Source organism: Bombus pascuorum, chromosome 16, assembly GCF_905332965.1.
Source record: "Bombus pascuorum chromosome 16, iyBomPasc1.1, whole genome shotgun sequence".
In the NCBI taxonomy this organism is placed as follows: domain Eukaryota; kingdom Metazoa; phylum Arthropoda; class Insecta; order Hymenoptera; family Apidae; genus Bombus; species Bombus pascuorum.
Genome location: NC_083503.1, coordinates 2,826,338 through 2,852,255, shown reverse-complemented (window position 1 = coordinate 2,852,255; position 25,918 = coordinate 2,826,338). Strand labels below are relative to the sequence as shown.

Sequence of the window (25,918 nt, the reverse complement as noted above, 5' to 3'; positions counted from 1 at the left end):
CATTTCGTTGTTGTTGGCGTTTGTATCGTCGCTCATTCGAGTGATTTCCATTTCGGTTTCTGTAGATTCTTGGATTTCCGTATTTTTGTGTACGGCGTATGTTTCTCCGTTGCTTGATATCATGAGCGGTGGCACTCGTTGCATTTTTGTTTTCCCTGTTTTTCGCACTTTCGGGAACACTTTCTCTCCACGTCCTGTTTCGAGGGAGAGACCTCTCCGGGCACCCGGCACGTCTGCACTCTTCGGCAGTCAAAAGGGAACTGACCCTGTTGCTTATGTATGATTTTATTATTTGGTATATTTTTTCCGGGAATTGTTTCTTGATTGTTTGTATTAGGCTTTCGTGGTTTATTTTGTCGAAAGCTTTCTAAAATTACGGCTGTCTTCATTTTTTGTTTTGAATATGCTTGAGTTACAAATTGATTCAAAAACGTCCTCTTAACTTGAAAACTGCATTTACGTACGTTTATTAAGATTTGTGGGAAAGTTATAAAACGCTTGCTGTCCTTCAAACATGTACGTAAAAATGAGTTTAAGATAATCCGAGTTATGCGATTCGTGATTTTTTTTTATTTTACACAGAATTACATGTTAGCGGATTCCTTTACACAAATATACAGAACCTGTATGTAACATGGTCCCTGCTTTTGCAGGAACGAAGTATCTCTTATTGTACACATAGAATAAATTCGTATTTTCTTGACCAGTATTAATGAATACAATTTAATGTAACACTAAGGTAAGATTAAGAGATCTTTTCAATGAACTTGGACTGAGTCAATCTAGCTTATTTTACAAAAGTTCGCGTTTGTCTTGTCTAATACAATTGAATCTTTATACACAATGTAATCCGCGTGTCATAAAGTCGAGGGTCCATGCATAGAACTTTTTCGATGCAATACATTATACAATCTTACACGTTTATACTATTGATTATTTTTACAGCAATGTTAATGAAATTTATACAGAATACATATTGCTTCATACTTTAAGTATATACATGAACTGTTTTCCTCTGGCAGTTTTTCAATTTCTTCTTTGTTTTGCCATACTCATTACTTGAAAATCGGAGAATTAATGTTTTGCCATGAAGCTACAATTTATACTATCGTAGAAAATCCAATGTGAAACATTGCATAGTACGAAGTTAAAATTATAATGAAAGTTGCATAGTATGAAGATTGTGTAAAAAAGTATAGGAAATATTTTTGATATTGCTTCGAATAGAAAAAACGTAGTCAAAATCACCACAGTGGGAAGATACAATAAATGCAATTGAAGACTTCCTAAACGCTTTTGGCATTCCTTTGGATACCGATCGATGATTTCGGCTTCTCGATTTCTTGTTGTGCTTCCCCTCTTACAGTGAACGTTACGTAATATTTCTTCGAACGATCCAGTCTTTCAGCTGGAAGAGCTATTATTTGCTTCTCTTCTCCATGTGTTACTTCCACCTGCAACATTGATAGAATTTTTTGTACAATTTCGCAACGTAATTTTTAAAGAAACACGTGCATTACTTATATTATTTTTGTTCAAATATTTGACAAGACAAGAACTAACTTGATTTGAATCAAGTATTTAATTATCGCACTAATGAAACTCTTACATAATTATTTTCTATTTAAGGGATTAGATCTTACCCTCATTTGTCCCTTTCCACGGCTCTCTATCTTCGGAAGAAGATCCGCTTGTTCTTGGCCGCCTCCACCTACTGCAATTATAATCTACAATCACAATAGGGAAACTGATTCCTTTTGAAAGTCATTTGGATTGGATTCTCTTATTCAGCATACCATTTCGGAATTATTAATCATAAAAATAGTAACATTTCTTTGAACTTCTTGCGATTATGCATATGTGTCTCATGGATATTCTTTCAAAGAAACGTTGCGAAACTTTTATGTATAAAAATTTCTTATGAAAAATTTTCTATTATTTCCCAACTTATTAATTAATTAGAGCGTTAATGGAGGAAGGTTGAGAAATATTATCGAAATTTTATCATATCAAATGTTGATAATTAAAAGAAATTAAAAAATACAATTAACATTGTATAAATTTTCTTATTCGATTATTTCACGTATAAGCGTCTGAAATGGAATCCTGAAACTTATTAACTATGGCAATGCACGGAAATAACGTACGATATGTGTACGCAGGGAAAGAAGTGTAAGCACTAGTGGCATGATGACAACGGTGAGTTTTTTGGATGCACTGCTTCGCTTCCATACAGAAGTCTGGAGTTGCTGGCCTTTTTTGAATCTTCCTGAGCTGATCGTACAGGAAGGCCTCGAAGTGCCTAGTAAGAAATATTAATTACTTTTTCATTCACAATACTATAAAAATATACGCTAAGTCAATTAAGGATATGATACTTTAAAAAAAATTGATTTTAAGACAGTCGTTACAAAAAATGCACAGACAGGATTAATGGGTATAAAAATCAAAGTGACGCAAAAAACGATCTTCCAATTTTTTTAAACAGCATATTTTTTTATATTTAGAAAACAATAACCTGAACGTTAAGGGTTGATCGTATTTTGCTACACCCAGGGTGGGTCCAGACATCCCAGCTTTATGGAAAGCATCCACCTGAAACAAAGGATATAATTCAGTGTGATTTTAGATTTTGATTAAGTATTTTCAATGAAATAAAATTTTAAATTCCAATTAAACAGATCAATGGATAGATTAGGTTGCATTTTATAGGGAGAAATAGGCAAGGTTATTACTTGTCTCTTAACCAAAACTTGTTCATTCGCTCTGCCATGACGTATCTGTAGTCTCTTCAGTTCCATCAGTTGGAAAAATATCTTTCTTTCCAAGTGATATCGTCGTAAACTGATTTGGACATCTCTTATTATGGTGTCTTTGTTAAGGGACTGTTGCTTATCGGTGTTTGGACAACATTTCATGATCCTTCTTCTCGGTATCCGTGATACCCTAGGGCTGGGTTCTATGCCACTATCCCTGCCGCCGCTGTCACGGCGTTGTTTCCCTTGCAGTCGACTGACTCTACTTTCCTGAGGACTTTGAACTCGTGTCAAACGAGTTCGAGTACCGGATTGTACCTTTGTGAAATGAAGAGAAAATATAATTGTTTTAAGTTACGAGAAGACAATCTTGTGCTTGCAATATTATTTACACAATATGTATTGCAATACTATTGTTGATATAATGTTTCAATATTACGAATTAACGTGAATCCAATATTACGAATCAATGCAAATCTATTTCCTACTAAAATATGACATTAAATGGCGAAATGTCCTCGGTGGTAGATTTGAGAAAGATGGTCAAGGGAATCATGTGCATTTATGTGTCTTTTCATTTTCACATTGAAAATGTCACAATGTCACATAGAATTGCATCATATTGATTTAAAGGATAAAATAAATTTACAAAAATTGAAATACGGTAAATAATGAAATTTTCCCCATTAAACGTGTCACAAAGTATATTGTAAGGAAGATGTAAGATCAACCGGTTTATCGCCAGTCTCACAAACGACGAGGAAAGCCTAATACTATTTCTATTTTACTTTTCCTACCTACCTACAGTTTTAACTTTATATTATTTTCAGAATTAGCCTACTTGGGGTAACGAGTCGGTCGCCGAAGTCCTGCAAACATCATGACCAGCTCGAGACATTTCTTCCTCGCTCGTACTTGGCAATACCCTGATGACACCCATCTCGTTATCATCCTCGGCTTCTGTCTCGTGTTCTCCGTCCTCCCCGATAGCGTCTCTGATCTCCTTGTCAATCTCGTCGTCCTCTTCGTCCCATTCTGGACTCTCAATCACCGCCACTATAGCGCTCCTATCTGGAGAACGTTCTTCTGAACTTTCGAACAAACATTTTCTTACCGACGATTGTCCAGTTTGTCTAATTTTTCCCGTTGACGGTCTCGAGCGTCTGGTTTGCGCCGATTTCGGAGAACTCGAGGAACTTTCGTCAATATATCGAAAGGTCTCTACTAAAAGCACGGGAAACGGTATAAAGACACTCATGGAGTGGTTTCAGTACTCACCTGTCCCCAGTGCGTCTTCCATAGGATGTTTCTTCACTTTTTTAGCTTCGTCTTCATCCTTATGATCTTCTAAATCGGACTTTGCAGGAGACGAGACTTGGGCAACTTCCTCCTCGTCGTAAATCTTTCGTTTCGTGGCAGTTGGTGTATCTGTGCTCAACGATTTGTCTTCCATTAACGCAGAGTCTTTAGAGGATGAGAAATCGACAGATTTTCTACGAACAGTTTGCTCCTTTTCATCCTGTGACTCCTTGCTCGAGCTTTTTGTTAAGATGGCCTCAACAGCAATTTCACCCTCCTTCTGCACTTCTGACGTCTTCTCTGCGACTACTTTGCTCGCTTTTTCCGTGGACAATTTCATGGATACGTTTTTCGTGGAAGATTCGCGCCTCTTACCAAATTCTTTCCTCTTCTGAGTCCCCCCACTCTTTTTGGGACTTTCATCCGACCTCGAAGACGAGGACTTTGATCTTTTTTCATCGAAAGACGCCTTTCTTTTTACCGTCGCAGATTTAACTTTTGATTTACTTTTCGTTTCTTCCGGCGTCCACTTTTTCTCTTCTCCTTCTGACGGTGAAACGCCTTCCACAGCTGTCCTTGGTGTAGTGTCTTTCTCCAAACGCTTTTGACTTTCCGCACTTTCAGATGTGGTCCCTTTCTCCGAATCTTCCTGATCCTTCGCTAAGATCGGCTCGGACACGTCCGTTTTCTCACTACGCGTCTCTTTATCGAGATTCTCGTCAGGTTTTGTTCCAGATGACGCTTCGTCTGATTTGGAAGCGAGATCGTCTTCCTGTCGCTGATACTCTCCAGAATCCAACGTGGGACTTTCTGACTTAGTCGGCTCGCGTGCGTCTAACCTGCCTGGAAAGAGGACTCTACAGAAAATTGGCAGAAATCTTTTTCTAGTAAAATCTGCAGGAAATTAACAAAAATGTTTCTTTAACAATAAGCTAGCTAACTAGTAGGCTAAGTAAGTTTCAATATATTATGCATAAAAATAAATTCAGTAACAATGATATTGACACATTTGCAGTCCAGCTATTATTCCGTTTAAAGTCTTACCTTTCTCGCTTTCATCTTTCCTCTTATCCTTCTTCTTTGCCCCATCACTGAACGAGGTCTCGATTTGATCATCCTGATCTTTTCTCATGTGATCCACGGCTTTCGTGTCCTCCTTCTCTCGTTCTGATTTTTCATCCTCTTTCTCTTGGTCCCGTTTGGAATCTTCCTTCTCTTGACTCTGCTGCGAGCCTTCTTCTTGTTGAATTTTCTCCTGTGCAACCTGCTGTCTCATCTCTTCCACATCTTTCTTCAAACTGGCAGCTTTCTGCACGAGATCGGTACGCGATGCGTCACTCTGCTCTAAAATATCGTCCGCTTTGCCTGAACTAACGTCTCCCGCTATTTCTTGCATCTCGATCACTTCCGTTCTTAATCTGTCGTCGAAGGTGACTTCCTTCGAAGCTTCCGCTGCCGATTTTGGAGTATCTGGACCTTGATCTTTATGGACCATCGCTGTCACAACGACGCGTTCCACCGTTTCTTGACTGGTGCTGTCGGTCACGTCTCTACGATATCGACTTTCAACGATGTTCCCTTCCTTTTGCTTTTCTTCGTCTATCGATGTTCTAGGTGTCTGTTCGCTGTGAAGCGTAGATTCTGTCGGTCCTTGTTCTTTGTCCAGCGAATGCATTCGATCCGTTGTACTCTCGCCATTATCCGATGTTTTGGATCTGCTGGATTTCAATTTCCTTCTGGTGCTCCTGTGAGTCTTTGTGAATTTCGTTTCTCTTGAACTTTCCCTCGGTGTCTTTGATCTTCTTCCAGACACCACCTTCTCGCATTTCCTCTCCAGAGATTTTCGTACCACTACCACTTCAAGGCTGTCGTCGCTCACGCTTTCATCGTCATCGTCTCTCTTTGAACCCTCCGTTCCATTAGTTTTGCTCTCGTCTCTTCTCGAATCGAATTTTTGCTTCGACCTGTCTTTAGCGCGTTCGGAGCTGTCTGACTCTGAGGATAATCCGCTAGAGTCGTGTCTGGATTTCGATGATCGTTTTTTACTTCTTCCTCTTCTCAATTTCCGATCGGTATCATCTTCTTCATACCTGAAATATTTTGTCATGGTTATTTATTCAAGAGTGTACTTTGCAACGAATAATGGATTCGTTATTATTCATATTTAAACTTATGAATAAATTGAAAATTATTTGATATTTTATTATTATTTTAAGTTTTAGTTTATGATAGTAATAAAATAAAGGAATTGTATTCGTGCGATTTGAAAGTATAATTTGTGAATGTTTCAGTTTATGTTTTCGACATTATGTTTCCCATACTGTCAAACTTGCAAATTCTTAAACCTGCAAACTATCAAACATTTAGATTGTTAGGTTTTTGTATTTCCAATATTTCAATCTCTCATACTTTCAAATTAACGAATATTTACGTTTACAAATCTGCAAATTTTCAGCATTTAAAAATTGTCGAGTTCTCTTCGTGTTTTTTCTACGGCGAAAATAAAAAAACATAATGCTTAATAAACGTAAATGAATAGAAGAAGAATATAATTGAAAATATGGCGTTCCGGAAGAGACTTTCGGGATTTCAGTGTTGCCAATATCAAAACATGGCACTGCACGTTTCATTTGTTTTATGCTGTTTGTCTTCCTACATTAACGAAGTTTACTAGTTTCACATCACGGTAGCGATGTGGCCGGTGTTTTTAACGGAATATTTTGTAGTTTGTAACTCGGGTGTTTGGCATCGGATCAGCAAAGGCTTTTCACCAATGCTGCACTGTCACTTGCATCTCCGTCGAAGCGCACGTCGAGCTGTCTGTCTTTTTCCACTATGTCTCCCTATAAGATCGTGTTATATTTCAAAGTAAGTCTGCACTTCGTATTTGCATTTTCCTTTCAAGTTGTTCGTCATGTTCACTTACACTGTCATAGAACTTAAAAATTTGTAGTTTTTTGAAATGTAGTACGTTAAGATGAATTTATGAAATATTTCTTTGCAGAAATAGGTTATTCGTGGCGTAACGCGGGGAAATACGAAAGTGCGGTGTCTCTCTCGGGCACTTGAGATAGGTGCTGCACTTATGGTCAGCATTCACACGGCGCTTACAACGACACTGCATCAGTGGATGCTAAATGGGCTTAAATGATGCTTTCAATGTTTAAATTACAAAGAACATGCATCATGCACGATATTATGTGGAAGAAAGAGCAGAAGACAACTAAATTACAACTCGGGCAAATTACAATGAAAAATATTGCACTGAAAAACAGAAATAATAATTTCATTGTACTTTATAATTCTATAAAATAAAAATACGTTCTGTGTAAAAATGTCGACTATATGTTGTTTCTTGGCATTTACGGTCTTTTCTACAAGCACTTTCCAACTAACATCAAAGAATCTTTTTTTTTTTTTTTTTTTGGTATTTTACAATTTGTCCTTATGGACATTTAGTAAAGTGTTATATCTTATTGGTGAAAAAAAAAAAATAAATATAGCATGTGGGTGGCTACCCCCAGCGGGGTGCCAGCTTCGTTTTTTCTAAGTTATATAAAATATAACTTAAATATAAATATGCGTATGTATGTTTTAGGTTGTACAAAAGGTTTCTTTCATTTTATAACGAAATAATAGATACACAACATTTTTCGTTTTATATTATTTTATTGAATGCTTGTTCTATTGGAACGAAGTGGATCATACATAATTCAATAAAAGAATATAAAACAAAAAATCTTGCGCATCTATTATATCCTTATAAAACGAAAGAAACTTTTAAGGCAACCTAATACATCTACTGTACTTCAGTTTCCGCAAGTACGCGGTCAGTCGTTGTCCCCAACAGACGTGTTATTCGAGGAAACACCGTATGTAATATAAAAATATCTTACCGTGCTGATTCACTACGAGCTCTCCTTTGATGATCTTTTTTCGAGGATGACTTCGATAATCTAACTTCTTCCTCGCTGAAGCTGCGGCTATCCTGGCGCGCCAACTTTCTCAAATTTCCTCTTCGTCGCGTTCTCTTCTTAATCCATTGCTCCTCGTAGTATAATTCTGGAAGTTTGCAACTACGATCTTGTCTACGGGGACTGCTTTCCGTATCGGTGCTGCTATCCAGATGTCTCATTCGCAGTTTCGTTGAGAATACTGAAATCGATTCGATAAAAATGAAAAATCCAAAATTGCTTCGAAAGGAAATTGGTAAAAGTTCCAGCATTCACGAATGGAAATTATGTTATAATACGAAATCGATTATTTGGTAAAATGAACGTACTTGTTTTGGTTCTCAAATATGCAAGTAAGTCGGATATTGTCATCACAATTTTTTGAGAAACACTGAACAATTTATTCACAGTTCTACGACAAGTCTCGGAACATTTAGTTACGATTCTCTGATAAATCTTATAAAATCTAATCATGATCCCCTTTGACGAGTCTCGAACAATTTATTTTCAATTATTACAATTGCCACAATTACTAATCGCAATTAGTATTATCACAACAATAATTTCCTTTCCACTCTTTCGCTACTATCGAATAACTTTTCAATGTTTCACACGTGAACCTTCTAGAATTCTCAGACGACTGGAAGAATTGTAAGATAACTTTCTTGATTCTCAGTCATACTACACTACCACAGTCTTGCAGCTTTCACCACTGACAACGTACATTTTCGCCATGTATAACCAAACCTCTTGTCAGAAATCAAATCAATATTTTAACGTAAGCGATATTTTTATATAAACATTCGATCTCTATTCGTATCTCTTCCTTTGTCAAATCACAGCCACATTTAGCACGTATCACACGTAGTAATCAACGAAAGACTTGGGTATATCGTACGTCTTATGAAAGCGACATTTCTGTTAGAATGAAATGCAAAATTTTGCTACAGAGTTCTTACTTTTTTACATTAGGATGGAGATAGTTATACGTATATATTATAAGTAATGTAAAATGAAAAGAGAATATTATCACGTGCAATGACAGACGAAACCCTTTGAGATAAGGAGATCCACGTGGACGTCACTCGATAACATCGTCGATAGGATGAGAATGTATTGGATGGCTCACTTAAACTAAACGATACGTCAGAAATAGAGATGTTTATTAACATATAAAAATTTCAATAGCGTATGAGAAGATCCCTAACATCGCAAAAGGGTACGATAAAATAATTGTATATAATACATACTAATAAGCTTGCCATAAATATTCATAAAACTTGTATCATAATCAGAAAGTGACACATCAGATTTACGGTTTAGTATGACAAATATGCAAATTATGGCTATCTCGTATACCATTCGTGTGCTATTGATTCTCATTGTTACAACGAATTATCAAATGCCCCTAGGAATAAAGTGGTGATTTATAAGAAAAATTTTAACGTCAAATGTTTAGCCAAAAAGTCTGATAATGCGTCTGAAGCTCATAACATAGAACATAAATTTTTTTCTGCGCCTAATACATGTTATAAAACTTTTCTTATATTTAATACACTTTAAAGACATTTTTGTATATACCTGACCTGACCTTTATTCGGCACAGTTTTCTGCATCCTCAATTTTTGTGACGTAGTACCACCGTGCATTTGGATCAATTTCGCGCAATCCCTGTGTCCCCTGTAAAGCGCCGCGTCCAGAGCTGTCATCAAATTGCCTTTGCTAGTTCGGAGAACAGCATTGATCCTCGCGCCATTGTCCAGAAGAACCTTGCACACGTCCAAATGTCCATGAAGAGCAGCCACGTGCAAAGGTGTCTTGCCATCTTGCGTGGCAACGTCCAAAGTGCTTGGCCGTTTTTTCGCCAACCATTTAATTAATTCGATCCTACCAGAAGCAACAGCTTCATGGGCGACACCGGTTCCTCGTACACTTCTCGCGTAAAGAGAACCACCGTGCTGGGCAAGAATCTTCAAGGTTTCCAGTTGGCCTTTCGCTGCCGCGCAAAGTGCTGGTCTAAAATATTTCAGATTTTTTTCTTTTTTAACTTTGAGCTTTCTTTGTATTTTCTCTGTAGCTTTTCTCTTATGTTTCCTGGAAGTCAGATATTACATATTTTAGCTCACTTCCATTTATACATTCATTTTCACTTTTTAACTGGTGGAGTCACATTCCTTAGTTTTCATATCTAAAGGCAACGTCTATGTATGTAAGTATATTGTATCAGAAACGCGTATCACTATTGATAATGACAGTCTGTCTATATGTAGTATCTATAGACTGCCTGGTGCTGTCTATTATTATGTATGTACGTATGTGTATATGCAAGATAATAGTGTCAATGAACTCTATGACCTATGAATTCTAATTCTATTATTACTGACAGGATAAAATCAATGTTGACATAGATGCAGTATAGTCGGTCGTAAACTGTCAGAAGTCAATTATTGATAAAGTATAGGTAGGCCGTAAAGAAAATAATTATAAATTGAGGCATTTTGAGAGATATAAGGACTTAATTCAAGACGCTGTATGTATGATGTGAATCATCAAATGGTATAGTTGAAAAATTGACCTGTTTTTTAACGTTACAGGAAGGTAAAAATTATCTAAATTGCAATATAAATATAAATTTTCTTACTATTTTACTTAAATATATAGAAATATAAGATTTCGTTGAGATCTAAATTTAGTCAGAAGATAATTTGATTGCAACACTTCCTAAAAAATTTCAAATGTATGTGAGTTATGAATGCACTCAATTTAATAAACCTTGTCTTGAGAAAGACGTTTTAATTTCTGACCTCGCTGTTTTGATACCACTGATTAAACTCGTATTCGACTACTACCAAAGACTCTCAAAATAAAAACCTAAACTTCTATTACTTTTGTTACATTACATCAAGATGTTGAAATGCCCCAACAAAACTTTCGTTTATGAAGCTTTTACCATAGAAAGCTAGAACGGGTATTCTCTGAGAACTATGCACATCCAATCTACTTAATAGATTAGTGAAAAATAAATTTCTTGTTTCAATTGACAGCCTCGTTAATATCAATACAATTTTTTCTTTTTATTTTAACCGACAAAATTATATCATAAAATCGAAGTCTGTGCTTCAATGAACATTCGTTCTAGCTTTCTACAGTACTTACGTTCTACCCTTTCGATCCTGCCGATTCGGATCGGCTCCTAACTTTAGAATTAAGGCTGTGGCATCAGCGTGACCAAGAGTGGCAGCATAATGTAGGGCTGAGCATCCATTATCGTCTACGTGATCAGGATGAGCACCGCAGAGATTTACTAAGGCCTCGACGCACCTAGCGTGACCTCTGGAAGCAGCGCAATGAAGTGCCGTCAGGCCATCCTTGTCTGCAGCTCCTGCGGCAGCTGAGCCACCGGCTCTATATTTTAATTATTGCTTTTAGAATCATTCGTTTCCTTTTTTCATTGAACATATATCAAAAAACTACTTCCTACCCGATTTTGACAATTTGTATACTGACTTGGGAAAAGATGGAAGGTATCTCAATTCGATGGATATATTTTCTTCTTTCCTTTTTTGGGTTCGCCGATGTATTCGAAATCGCTTGACCAATCAGGATGATTCTTTTTGCCTCGTAAAGTATATTCTCCCGCTGATCTCGGTAATAAGTTTTTTCGGATTTATTTATTGTAAACTATTTTCCTTCTTAACAATCTAATTTTTGTTCTCTTATTTTAACAATTTTTATCAACCTTTTCCTGTACACAGAATCGTCGGCCAAATCCTGTCGGTACCATCACAGTGAATGCTGCTTTTAATTGTACATCCGTGGCAGCGCATGCGCGTCAGTATGCTTCACGGCGCGGCGGCTAGATAAAATGACGCCTAACCTTAATTGAATGGTTGTCTGTTACATTTCATAAAATTTACAGGGGAACGTAAAAACAGTTCATTGTTCACTGTAATAATGAAAGAAGCAGCTGGTGTAACATACAGCATTCTTCCACTTTGAAAAAGAAATATTAAGTTAATAATGAAAAAGTAATTTATTAATCGAAAACACAACATTGGATATAAAAGTCATCGTTTTTGACATTGGCAAGTAAATTTTTGAGAAGTCATAAAAATAATTCTTTTGTTTAAACGTACTTGGCAATACAGCTTTCTTCCACTTTTCGTTACTGCTTACTCTCTTTTTAGCTATACACAGCTCCTGGCCTCTAGTGGCAATATGGAGTACTAAGAACGTTGCCAGAGATCTACATCATACTGGGCCTTATCCCACGGAAATTTCTTAAGTTTAGATTAGGTGTCATTTTATCTGACCGCCACTGTGGAACGGCCGGTAAACAATACTAACGCATACCCTGCTACGAACGTACAATTATAGGCATTACCGACAATTTTTAGCAAATATCTCAAAAATCAAGACCGACTGCTATTTATATGTATAGGAAAAAGATATTCAGCATGCCGAGGTTTACAACACATTTCAGAATCATCGAAATCGGAAAGGAGATAGTTTCTCTGCAGTTCCACCATATAATATGTAAGTAGCTTCACAATTTCGATACACATTCGTCTTTCATACATAGTCGGATCATTTCTAGATCTCATAATTATATATTACGGTACTTTCGGGATCTCGGTACGTTCATATGCAGTTACAGTTGCATTGTTTCGAGATCTCGATATGTTCGCACGCAGTCGAATAGTTTCGAGATCTAGCGAGTTTTATACTTTCGAGAGCCGGCTCGATCTCGCCCGAGTTTTGCCGACCCATTCCGAAGCACGAAAGTCTCTTGAATTCGAGAATCAGTGAAGTCACTTACGAATGTGTTACTAGTTTTAAAAAGAGTTATTTTCTCAAATTACCATTATGTATTGTTAAAATTTAAAGCGTCATTCTTTGCGCGATAAGCTACCTTAAAATAGAATTGTTTTCAGCGTTAACGTTCAACGACAGTGAAAGACCACGTAATCGAATGAAATCAAGCTTTACCTCGCTAAAGCCAACACAGCTTCCACGCTACCGGCACTAGCCGCCCATAAAATCGGCTGTCTTCCATCTTCGTCTTTCGCGTTCACATCGGCACCGAATTCCAGCAGAGTCTGGAGAACTTTTAAACCAACTTTCTTAGGTACAGCAAGTTCCGCAGTCGCGGCTGCACCACAACACTGAGCGGCATAGTGAAGTGGAGATCCTCCGCGAAGATCGGGTGTGGATGGCCGAGCACCCGCCGCTAACACCAAGCGAACACATTCTGCTTCCCCGCACACTGAGTAACAAACATTTTTATACATTTTTATTTCTTTATCGAATTTGCAACTTTGCATGTATTTATCGCGATATAATTGTTTGCTAACAAGTCAAATTTTTGAAACCTTTTTCAGTAGGTATCATAATTGGGAAGATAGCAATTCAAGGTAATTTAGTTTTTACATACAGTTGTAATGTTTCAAGGAATTCGTTGCTTACAATTTTTGTATTGCTTATCGAATTGACCATTAAATTGTATTTTTTATTACTTTCAGTTTCCAATTACTTCCAGTGAATTAAATATCAATTAATCTTCTAATCGTACATAAAATATTCCCTAAAGTTGCTTATTAAAGTGTACATAATGTACTCTGTAATGATATTAATAAGAAATAAATAAATAAATATTTTCATGGCTGTTATTAAACAGCATAATATCATTCTAACTGCAGCAATTTAAATAAATTTAAATTTTAAATTCAATATATACATTAACTTAAAGCCTCTTGCTTTGCAAATGTCGTAATAAACTACATAAGAGCTTGAATTAAACATTTTGAACGATAGGTCTCTGTTTTTATACTAAGAAATTTAAGGTGGCTAGTTATTTTAAATATAAATTTGTAAATAAATTTACTACGCATATTAAATTAACAATGAACTTTTTTCTCTACAATGATAGAATGAAACCATTTGGTAAACATTATGTCGCAAGAATTAAAAACATTATTATGCGTACACGTGTAATCTTTTATATTTTGTTTTCTATAAGTAGATTACCATCCAGCTTCATTTCTTGCCAATGAAAAATGCAAATGAGTAATATTAGCAGTTATTATGCAATACATATGAACATTATAAAACATATACAAAAAGATGTTTCATCTGAATTAACATCATCTATAAAGTTTCCAACAGCAAACAACTAATTTTTATGCGAAGTATTTTCTCGAAACCGTCGCCTTTCTAAGAAAAAATATCAACAACTAGTGCCAATGTAAGCCAAACAAATCGCGTAATATAGACTCAGCAAAGGTAAGATAGACTTTCTTCGACCACAGTTCTGCTTGTCTTCGATAATAGACTTGCAAGATAGCATCGTGTCCTGTGTGTCCGTATTCGGAACACTCGGCGAGTAACATTACAAGCGATAAAGCAGCGACATCGACAAGTAGGTCGGAATATTACTTGCTGAGAAGTTACCTTTGTTGCGTCCGCGCTTGCAACTCGAGGCGTTCGTGAATTACACAGATGCGACTCGTCGATAGAGAAAACTTTCTTTTTCATACCATAAATCCGACAGACGAACGTAAAACATGGGCAATTGCGGCTATAAATCTCTGGTCATTTGAATACACCAAGGACGACTATGGTCAATCTTTCGGTTTATCTCGGCGTGGGTCTCGCTCGCGTGTTCCTTAGAGAACCGGAATGACGTCACCAGAACTGACCCACTAACCTTACCTGACCAATACTGAACCCTTATTTTATCGGAGATTAGTAGAAAAGATACGCCCTGTAATTCACAGTTTCCGCAACTTCTAAGGAATCGTTACCGAGCTCGTGTGGCTGTTCGCGATTCGACCTTTCATCCGGCGAAATTAAAGCTGGCTCTTTATAAGCCAATTTATGCCCACTTTCCACCGCGGACTTAAACGACGCTTTGGTTAATCTTGATCGCCAGCGTATTCTCTGACCGTAAAATTACCATTCACGCAAGATGTAGTTATTGTAAATTGAATGTTACATGCAGAATGTAACGTCGTCATCGTTTGGATGAGCAAGAAAAGATTTCATACAGAGTGCGATTGGAAGTATAGAAATGTACAGGTAAGGATTTCTTTTACGCGTGTAAAGATAAATGAAAGTTATAGGTTACAATTTTTCCATTCGAAGGTTCATTTCCCAGGAATGGGTTTGAAAACTCGACTTTGAAAATTCATTGCATACATATCATCGCCTTGCTGGAAGCGAGTGACTCTATTAGGAAAGGATATTACGTGGAGGAAATTCTTCCGGAATACAATTTTTCAAGTGTTATAGAAAATGACTAGTAGCTTGATTATTTAACGATGGACAAATTTTTTTTTACAAATTCCAGTATTAGTCTTTGGATTTCTAAGATCTTTCTAGAATATCCATTATATAAATATACGTACGTTTGTATTGTTTATACTGTTAACGAAAAGGTTAGAACAATCTTTGAATTATGATATCCTTGTTATATATTATAATTTTGTATAACACAAAAGAATGTTACTCCCATCTTTCTTTTGAATTAAAATAAAACACTTGCTTGGAAAAGATGGAACAAATTTTCTTCCTTTATAAATCAACCTCGATAGACTGAAACTATGGTTAACATACGCTGACTACATTACTAGAGAATCTTTCTAGAAAATATTTGTATGAAATTACAAATACACCAGCGACATTCCAAGTGATGGGCGGAACACCATGTATAAAATATTGTTGTCTACAAAGAAAGAGCCATGTACAATGCATCTAGCTTATCTCGAACCGTTCAAATATTTGGGAAAACATGAAAGATAGACAGATTGCAGAGCAGCGAATGATGCGAAAGACACAGATTTGTAGCGTTCTAAAAACCTCCAAACGTGAGCTATAAAGATATGTACTAATGAAACGACGTGTCTGTTTAAAAATTGTAACCTTCGCAGGAGGTTTCAAAGTCGCCGTATAATCAAATACACAAGAGTATAGCATACCGTGTAATTTGTCCTTGAAACATCTTTTTGTACTATTCATGTTTTCTGAAATAGTTGAGTGGTTCTTGATAAACCGGGAATACTGTATGTACAGATTAAACGTAAAATGAGGAGAAAACAAGGGGAAAGATAGAGTGACTGATAAGGTTAGGTCGATTGATTCGAAGTATGTACACATCTAAGTGATTTCCAAGAACACACAAACTTTTCAGTAAAATACGTAATTCGAATTTATGGTGTATGTACGTATATGAAATACATCAAGAATGCCACGCAATCAAACAATTATGAGGCAATTGCAAATAAGGCTATTTAGCGAGTCCTTGGCAAGAGTTATGCATTACTAATCGTTAGAACGAAATTACAACGAAACAGATCGAAATATACGAAACGCGAATACATGGAAGGGTAGAAGCAATAAATAATAAAAGAAATGCATAAATTGATAAGTAAATGTGTATATATATATATGTGTGTGTGTGTGTGTGTGTGTACATATCGTGCAGTAATAGTTACACTCGTATGGCGCTAGTGTAATCGCTAGACTGCGGATTTTTATGCGCTTTGGTACGTAAAATGTGAAACGTAAAAATCCATAGAATGCAGGTGACGTAAAAAATGTCACAATGACCATTATAATATTCAGTAGGGAAAATAATTTTCTATCTACGTTACGGTTTTTTAATCGTGTACAGGAAAACACGAATCTGCGTAAGTATCCTCAGTCTAGTGGTCATCGATCGTCATAGCGTTAAGGATTAGTGATCATGAAAATACCAGTCGCCCAATGAAGAACACTGTGTCCCTCCAGATCCTTGGCATTCACGTCAGCGCCGTTTGCCAATAAAACAGCCACTAATTGCGTATCACCTGCGATGACAGCCAAATGAAGCGGCGTGTGTCCTTCTGCGTCTGGTGCATTTACCAGTTCCGGTACCGCCGCCGCGACGGCACCTGCGGTTCCAGCGTCCATGCAATAGTGAAGTGCGTTCCTCAAGGTACGATCTCTGTAGCCAACCGTTTCCTCTTGCTCTCTCAATAGCCTTAAAACCCTGGCTCTGTCGCCCTGTTGGCAAGCGTGCATCAAAGGCGTGGCGCCGATTTGAAGCACTCTGGAAAAGTTGAACGACGTCCTTTACACGCCGAAAGAAAATCTCGCGGAAATTATGTACGAGGAGAAAGAAAATATTCACGGAACTTGTTGGAGAAATTTCAAGCAGAACGGGCCTTCCTATATGCCGACGTTTCGCAACCGCGACTTCTTCAAACGTTTTTTAACGATGCTTCAGCTTACGCGTAAGAATCGAGACCCTGCTGCTAAACAGCGCAGCGGCTGAATAAATGCATGCATCGATCGCAGGGGAAAGTGTACCTGTAAGGCCTTTTTTTCTGATGATCCTGATACCGTACGGCGCTGGGCACATCACGCGACCACTGAGTTCCAGGCGTTTTCTGCCTCTGACGATGATTCCTGTATGGTGTCAGCGGGGGCAAGGACACGTCGGCCACACTTTTCTGCTGCTTCGGTTTTGGCTTCTCCTGGACCTTCAACGGGATCGGTGGAGTCTTAGTGTCCATGCCCGTCTCTGCCACCGGTTCACAATTAGTCTGACCTCGCGTGGAAACATCTTCCGCCCTCTCGGCCGATCGAATTCATCGCGCCGAAGAGAATGTCCGGTTCCTCTACCCGTAAACTGGGTCAGCCCTTCGAATAAGATTCCATGTAAACTTTGTTCGAATTTGTTTGTACGAATTTTTAACAGATTCCACGCAATCTTTTTGCGTTATATTTTCTTTGGTATTTAAGTAACTACGCGTATATATGAAACGAAAATGGGAGTGTATACTGCAAGCTGTAAATTTAAGTTGCTTTCTTGTTGCGTGTGGATAGCAAATTATGTTAGGGCTATCGAAAAAAAAAAAAAGGTTATTGCAAAAATTTGGAAAATAGTTTTCGAGTCAGGGAAACCTTCTGTTTCATAACTCAGATTTATTTGGTTTTCAGAGGTTTCATTCTCTGTGTTTTTAATTTATATTATTATATTATAATTTATAATTAAGCAATCAAATTGGACGTCTTGATCAAAGGAACAAGTAAATAAATGGATAATTAAAAGCAACAAATGTAATTGCAAAACTCATTGTTATTAGATATAAAACAATTGTTGAAATACCATTGCGCTTAAATAATTGCATGATCATAAATAAGTAATAAAAGTTAACACTATAAAATTAACAATAAAGAAGTTACAACGTCATTAATATTTAATACTCTTTTATGTCACATAAATATCCATTATTCGGTTATTATAAGCGTGTAATTAATGTACATTAATAAGAACTGATCGTAAATGAATGTAAAATGAGGGCATTCCCTCGGCTTTCTAATGTCTTTCCCACATTTTTTACAAGCTAATTCTAGCACTGTCCATTGTTAAATATTGTCTGGCTGAAACGCTTTAATCAGTGCGCGCCAGGAGTAAACACAGCCACTGCGTGACTGACAGCGAACACCTTACAGTTTACAGCAATCGCAACAATAATCGCTACAGAACTACTCACGGACATGCCCGCAGCGTTGCAGCAAATCCACCAAATTTGATAACGTGGCGACGCGACACGGTGAAAATTTCTATGCAGATTTTTTTAATATCCGTAAGTAAGTTTCGTCGATATCGATCATGCGGAAAGTTTCCGGGCGGATTCCGTTTTTCAAAGTAAAAATAGCGAATGGTTTGGATAATGATTAAATTGATTGACACCGAGACCTCGTTCTCATACGAAACAGCCGACACGATCGCAGATCCCATCAGAAGTTTATCACTAAACTCGACCCGAATTTAAAGCTCGGTTACTGACCACGTGGTGGATTGACCAGGTCACTCGCTGCCATAGAAACCTAACGCCACAACACCTATCACTCGTCGAGAGCTATTATGCCGGGTTTCATGGCAAGGTCGACATATCTCCAATTTTCGTTTCTTTCTCCCCTACATCGTTTCCCCCGCCGTGCGATTAAAACGTGCGATGGAACTCGCAAGACATTGAGCGACCGACAAAGCGTCTCGCGTTTGCTTCGTCGAACAACGAATTCAAATAATTGGAGAAGCGAGGAAAAAAATTCGAGTAACTTGATCTTCCATATTTCAATGTCGCGTAAAGTGGTATAAAAAATGGAGGAGAAAAGGAAACGAAGGGAAGCTTGTTCATTTCACTCGCTCCTTTCTTATCGCGAAACGATCACTTTCCACGCGAGGCTATTATTACAGTCGATATTGAAATTTTAATCGTTTTGCTTAAGCGTTCAACGACGTAAGCGCGAGCCAACAAACTCTGTACGCTCGTTCTAACTGGTTTTAAGCTGCAAGGATAGAAGCGCCATAAGAGACGAAGAAGCGTGGCGTAGTCTGAAGATTCGGCGTATAATTTGAAAGACGTATGCGGCCGTGGAAAATAGAGCGATATGAATCGATTGATCTTCAAGGGAAAAGAAGTTTGATAAGAAAACTAAAGACGAGCAGCTGTGCACGCTACTGGCACAGTAGCACTGAACGAAATTGACTCTATCGGACGTGTTGACGAGTGCCCTTGAGGTTCGCCGTGAAACAGGGCAGTCTAATTTGAGTGGACTATGGAAAGTACAAAACCCGATCGAATCTACACTACAACCGTGATTACGATCACAGCGAACCACGAATTACAGCCACACGAACTTTAATGACATTCTACTCAGAAAGAAAGTTTACTCTATGCAGAGCAAGATTAACAGATCGTACGTATCTCTCGTGTCGTTAAAAAGCGAGACTTTAACGAAGCACAGAGGATAGATAGTCGTTTCAAATTTCTACTTTGATCGCTGTTGTCAATGAAACCCATTTCTACCAAATTGGATCACTTTGACAGATTCGTTCCGTCACGCTCGAAATGCAGAAAATCGTTTCCTAACCTATACATGCATCATCGAAAATGCAATTTGCTCTGCACCTCGAACAGTGTTACCATCGTTCTTAAACAGCAGCGTCTACGTTCCTAACCTGTTTCCCGTCACGTGTCACGCTATCGTGGAGGTGGAACCAGACTTCCAGTCAGTTTATAATGTGTGTAACGGCGTGGAAGAATCGATAGCGGTTTTCAAGTAACGATCTATTTTTCCCTGAAAATCCTACAGAGGAGGGAGATTCGTCCTGGCGAAATTCGTTTTTATCAGCGACGAATCGATCAGATTATTCGACCGTCACTTCGCACGGATACTTCTGTTGCTCGATGCGTTCAAAAAAATGATGTATTTGGTTGTCTGAAAAGTTTCTTTCGTTTCATAGGGTGATAATAGATGAACGACAATTTCTGTTTTATATTATTTTATTAAATTAGGTATAATCCATTTCGTTCTGTTTCTATTATTATGTTCGTGCATAATTCAATAAACTAACATAAAACAAAAAGATTGTGCGTCTATTATTTCCTTATAAAACGAAACGAAAGAAACAGGTTAGGTTGTGGAAAACCTAATACGTTCAATAGCATGCCGATCGTAAGAACTTGAAATATTTTTAATTTTTATATATATATTATTTTATTTTTTATATTATTATATATTATTTTATATATTTTTATTTTATTTCATTTAATAATATTTAAATATTTGAATAATTATCGTCAAGGATTGGCTTCTTGTGTCTTTAGACTCTAGACGATCAGCGAATCGCGATAAAAATCGATCTCAAACTAAGAAGAAAGTACTATCAAATACATAGGAGCGAAGAAAGTATTTCCTTTTCAATTCATTGAATAATCGTTTGTAGAAGAAAGCTCTTCGTATATTTTTCAAATTAACATGGTCTCGTCAGCCTATAGAATATTAATACCTCTTTAACCTAACTTTTAGTTACATCGTAGCAGTGGGATTTTTGAGAAAGTTAACCTTGTAAATAAATAACACATTCGAGGTCTTCAGGTTTCATACACGACTCCCTGCAAATTCTATTCTTACATTTACATTCATCTTACTCGTTATTTATCACCATATGAACTATGCCTAATTATTTTTACAATTATCCTGCTGATTGGTTACTCGTATCCAATCGAGAATTGTACGTGTCTTAAACCAAATCACAAAGATTCAAGATCATAGAAAAGGATCTGTCAGTATCAGCAAATTTGCAAACGCGTGACTTATGAAATTCCGTTAGTAGTACCAATTGGATCGCGGGAGAATTCAAAAAATTCTATGGCGGAGAGAAGTCGAGTCGTCGTAAAAGCGCCACGCGTATCGACGAAAGAAAAGCAACTAGGCCTAACAAGTAATGCAACACCTTGCAAGGAAGAAAGTAAAAGCGGCAAGAAACACGACATCTCCACAACATTATGAATATAGTGAACGCCAGCAAGAAAAGTGCATTCTAAATTCCAAGAACGTTTCTGCTGGAGCACTGAATCAGCGTGGTGCTGTGAAACGAAGTGGCGAACGTTTAGTGATATCTATACACACGTACAACGAACCCACGTGCACGTGTTGCCGTAACGCGGCGATGACTGAAAATCGTTATTTCGTTGATTCACCGTGCCGCACGTCGATCGTTATTGCTCCGTTAATAATTCGCGGAGGCCTTCGTTCCTTCGTGATGGCGCGTCGTTAATATTTAATGATAACATCTCCGGTTTCACGTGAGTTTACTTACGCTGCGCAGTAACGTCGTGAGAACGTTCGATTAATCGCGTTTATTGGTGACCAAACTGATCGTTTCGATAGTCGATCGACAACAGAACACGAAAACGATCACAGTCGTACGAACAATCATGAGAATCGATCTGAAGGAAGCGGCAAGCGCATGATCGAGGTAAGAGGAATTTTTAACTCGAACTCGTAGTTTCTCGTTTCTATGTTGCTCTCGCTTCAACAAACAGAAAAATAATTTTGCACAAAAGAATTTTGCTTAAACTCGAGATGTTGTTTATTAACGTTAAAAAAAATATGATCGAAAAGAAAGAACAAGGCGCAGTTGAGACTTATGCTTTGATTCGTTGCGTGCTTATTTGAGAAAATTAATGAAAGTGAATGTGAGTTGGTAGTATTAGCGTGTTTGAAGTAAATCGAGTAGCTCCTCTTCAGATAAGCCTCGTATCGTAAGCGTACTTCATTGATGAATATGTTATTCGGATTTCGTCTGTGAATAACACGTAGAATAGTTTGTTGTGGAAAATGTGCGAGAAATTATTTTTAACGCGTGACAAACAGGACGCTAGTTTGAAGGTAAATATAATTGACGAAGCTGACAGATTGCATATTATAATTGCTAATGCGGGAAAATTAAAAATTACGTCACATAATGTAACGATAGGGATTAATAAATATTTTCATATTAACTTTTTATCATAGGCTTATATAAAACTCCATTGTATGTAAATAATATTTACATAGTTTTACAGTGTTATGTTATGAAAAATGTAGATGTGAAATGTATGACTGCGTAAGTATGTAGATACGTGACCATCTACAACTGCTTTCTATGCGATACACATGTACAATGTCTGTCGGTGTAACAACAGTCGTCTCGTTGCTCACAAATTCCATTAATTTTATTTCTTCTATAAGCTTTCGTCCAGAAAGTTTTAACATGTAACTTAAAAAATGATAAGGTGCCTGAAAGTATATATACAAATGTATATTTATCATACTATTAAAATAACGTGTTTTACTCCGAACGTGAACCACCGTGTCCGAGGATTACACGTGCGTTTCATTGCCAGTGATAACGTTTAAATTCGATAGAGAGTGTCGAAAGAGCGAATAATATGAGATAATGTTGTTTTGCTTAGAACTTACTTTCTGAAAAATTGCGCTCCCAGCTTTTGATTATTTCCCATTGCGAGGTGTAATCTTGAAAAATGTATTTACCACTGATTGACGCATCGTCCACGAGGTTTATACGTTTCAAGAACTCTGAAGCGCACCACACGAGGGTGGGACGCGCACTGACATCCCTTTGATACCGCGGCTAGTTAATGTAAAGGTTGCCTAGTTACCACCGTCTCAGTAACGTATCAACAGAGGCAGAAACATTTATATGTCTCTGTGACTGGAATTGGATCTTTGCACTTATTACTTAGGTCTATTATGTTTCCTTATTTTCCTCGACTGATTTACGTTCTCAATTTTCTATCTTCAATAACAGTAGAAACATAAATTAACAACATAGATACGATACTAATTAATTCTACGTTGTTATTTATTGATATTCATCGTAATTAATCTTTCATAGAAAAGGATTAAGTGGAGTAATGAGAAAAACTACGCGTGAATGAAACGGTATATGTGTAAATACGTCTCTTTTATAATTTATGTTTTATTTTTATATAAATATGTTCCTATTATATATCATTTTAATTCGTTATTTTTATCATATTTTAGTATATAAAGAAATGTTTAGTAATAAATATTCTATTAATAAGTGATCTGTATCTTTTATTCAAAAAATAACAGCGAGATTTTAAACTTTAATTAATAAATGTTGAATTAATAATTGGATAATATGTTTATTAAAATTAAGCAATGAATAATTTTGTAAGTAAATAAAATATATGTATATAATAATACTATAAATTATGCTATTAGAAGATACTTAATACGACAGGGGGTATAGCTCAGTGGTAGAGCATTCGACTGCAGATCGAGAGGTCCCCGGTTCAAACCCGGGTGCCCCCTAACAATTATTTTTTGCTTCATTTCAAACCTAACTTTTTTAAATTCATATTTATTGGTATAATATATTATAATATAGATATTATATTTATATATTACAATATATAAGAGAATAGTTTAACATTTTAATCTATAATACTATAGTATGAATAACTACAAAGCATATTATCATCCTATGTAATATGATAAGATTTGCAGGTATTGTCAAATACTTACGAGAATATTGTAATACATATTTTAAATCGTATATTTACGTACTTATTTCAAATATGTCCATTTCTTTAAAAATATATAAAATAATTTTTTACATTCCCTCTTGCGATATTAGGCTTAATCAGCAAATGATTGGATATTTGAAAATGAGCAGTTTGTACAAGAAATTTTATTGGAAGAATTATTTGACAAATATTTAAGTTGCAGAAGTCACTAATAGTCAATAATTATGTTAACTAGAGTAATTTAAGGACATTTGCTACAGCATGACAGAATTACAATGTATTTAGATTGGGAGTGGGAATAATTGTAACTTCTCAACGCAGCGCAACGTATGACGTGCTATGGCGACGTGTAGCATGCATTGTTTTCAAGTTTCTTTGTGAAAAAAATCGGGTCTGAACCCGCAAGTAATACAATTTTGATTAGTATTTGGTGCTTTTAATAAACAGTTCAAGGAATTCAATTCGAAAATCATGAATTATAATCATTCAAGTCCACGGCGAGGTAAGTTTGTTGATCTGTGAATGTGTGTCATTTTATCTCTTGAATATATTACTATTCGTGGATTAGATTTGATAGTATAATGAGTTTATTTTAATAAAAATAATGTATTTATTTATTAATATATTTTACATTTATTGAAGAATATGGGTACAGTATAATATAATATTACGAAACCTTATATAGAGGTTATGATTTCCAAGCCTCTCTTATTTAATAAAGTTTTAATCTTTATATTGAGATAGTCATGTTTTATTATAATAATATTTTGTGTAATGTTATTTAAATGAGAAATTTTTAATAGGGAAGCCGAAAAGATTACTTGATCCATCTGCTGGTATTTCTGCATCAGCACCGATGCCTCAAAGCCCATACGTGTATAATCAGCAGGTAAAGATTAATAGGCGTACTTATTATAAGTTATTATAGAATATGAGAACTTATTCTTGTTTGGTCTAACAGATTCCTATGGATAATGGTATAGTACCAGAGTATGGTTACAACATGCCAGAACAACAGCCTCCACCATATGGCTTTAATATAACGCCGATGCAACATTACCTACCTCCTGAAAGTCGTGGTGATGAATATGCAACCTCACAATTTGCGACGCAATTATTGACACAGCCAGTAGTTACAAACATGGCTGTACAATATGGAAATGTTTTGGTTGGATCTGGAAAACAGCAATTTGAAAAATATGTGCCAGTTTCAGCTTTAAAATATTATTTTGCTGTCGACACAAATTATGTTGCTTCGAAACTAGCTTTGTTATTTTTTCCATTTACTCATAAAGTAGGTTATCTTGAATCTAGTAAATAGAGCTCAATTATCTTCAAATAAACAAAAATAAACGATTAATATTTTCAACAGGACTGGTCTGTGAAGTACGAACAAGATGCTCCGTTGCAACCACGCTATGAAACAAATGCACCAGACATGTATATTCCAACAATGGCGTTTTTAACATACATAGTTTCAGCTGTATTAGTTTCAGGAACTCAGGAACGTTTCACTCCAGAACAGTTAAGTATTTTGGCCAGTACTGCTCTTGCCTGGGGAGTCATAGAATTAGTTGTGCATATCGTAAGCCTCTATGTGATGAATCTTGAGACAAGTCTTTCAACATTAGATTTGTTAGCTTACTGCGGTTATAAATATGTCGGTATGAATACAGCTCTTCTGGTTTCCTTATTATTTCGAAAATTTGGCTATTACATAGTTTTATTGTACTTCAGCGCGTCTTTAGGGTTTTTCCTTATACGGTCACTAAAGCTAAGAGTCATTCCACAAAATAGCCCGTACACAGCTTCTGGAAATAAGAGGAGACTCTATTTTATATTATTTGTAGCAGGTATTCAACCTGTGCTAATGTGGTGGTTATCTTATCACTTGGTTTAATCAGTAATAATATGGAAGGAAATTGAAATACGTTTAAATAAAAACGAAATATGTATATTTATTTGATTATTTACATCATATGTGCATTTTTATAATAAAAATTTCTTCCAAAAATTA

At 36.5% G+C, this 25,918-nt stretch overlaps 2 protein-coding genes and 1 non-coding gene across 10 annotated transcripts; 2 read left to right on the top strand and 1 right to left on the bottom strand.

The window, feature by feature from the left end:
- Positions 1-544: 544 nt before the first annotated feature.
- LOC132915218 (ankycorbin) lies at positions 545-22,988 on the bottom strand. 7 transcript variants are annotated; one of them, XM_060974955.1, is made up of 16 exons: positions 22,808-22,987; positions 17,357-17,689; positions 16,762-17,096; positions 12,998-13,274; positions 11,165-11,413; positions 9,600-10,024; positions 7,952-8,210; positions 5,100-6,145; positions 4,431-4,898; positions 4,035-4,361; positions 3,598-3,980; positions 2,736-3,074; positions 2,519-2,595; positions 2,148-2,302; positions 1,644-1,714; positions 545-1,454 (listed from the first exon to the last, which is right to left on the bottom strand). In XM_060974955.1, the coding sequence occupies exons 2-16, from the start codon at positions 17,560-17,562 to the stop codon at positions 1,287-1,289; spliced, it is 4,785 nt and encodes a 1,594-aa protein (XP_060830938.1). In that variant the 5' UTR covers positions 17,563-17,689; positions 22,808-22,987; the 3' UTR covers positions 545-1,286. The 7 variants fall into 7 exon arrangements, with proteins under 7 accessions (XP_060830938.1, XP_060830939.1, XP_060830940.1 ...); XM_060974956.1 differs by having other exon boundaries at positions 4,035-4,355; XM_060974957.1 differs by having other exon boundaries at positions 1,644-1,727; positions 4,035-4,898; positions 22,808-22,988.
- LOC132915220 (protein YIF1B) lies at positions 21,526-25,918 on the top strand. Of its 2 annotated transcripts, none has more exons than XM_060974961.1 (4): positions 21,526-21,821; positions 24,705-24,790; positions 24,863-25,195; positions 25,274-25,918. In XM_060974961.1, the coding sequence occupies exons 2-4, from the start codon at positions 24,758-24,760 to the stop codon at positions 25,799-25,801; spliced, it is 894 nt and encodes a 297-aa protein (XP_060830944.1). In that variant the 5' UTR covers positions 21,526-21,821; positions 24,705-24,757; the 3' UTR covers positions 25,802-25,918. The 2 variants fall into 2 exon arrangements, with proteins under 2 accessions (XP_060830944.1, XP_060830943.1); XM_060974960.1 differs by lacking the exon at positions 21,526-21,821 and adding an exon at positions 24,193-24,403.
- Positions 23,615-23,686, top strand: Trnac-gca (transfer RNA cysteine (anticodon GCA)). Its single transcript has one exon. It is a non-coding gene; the product is annotated as a tRNA-Cys (tRNA).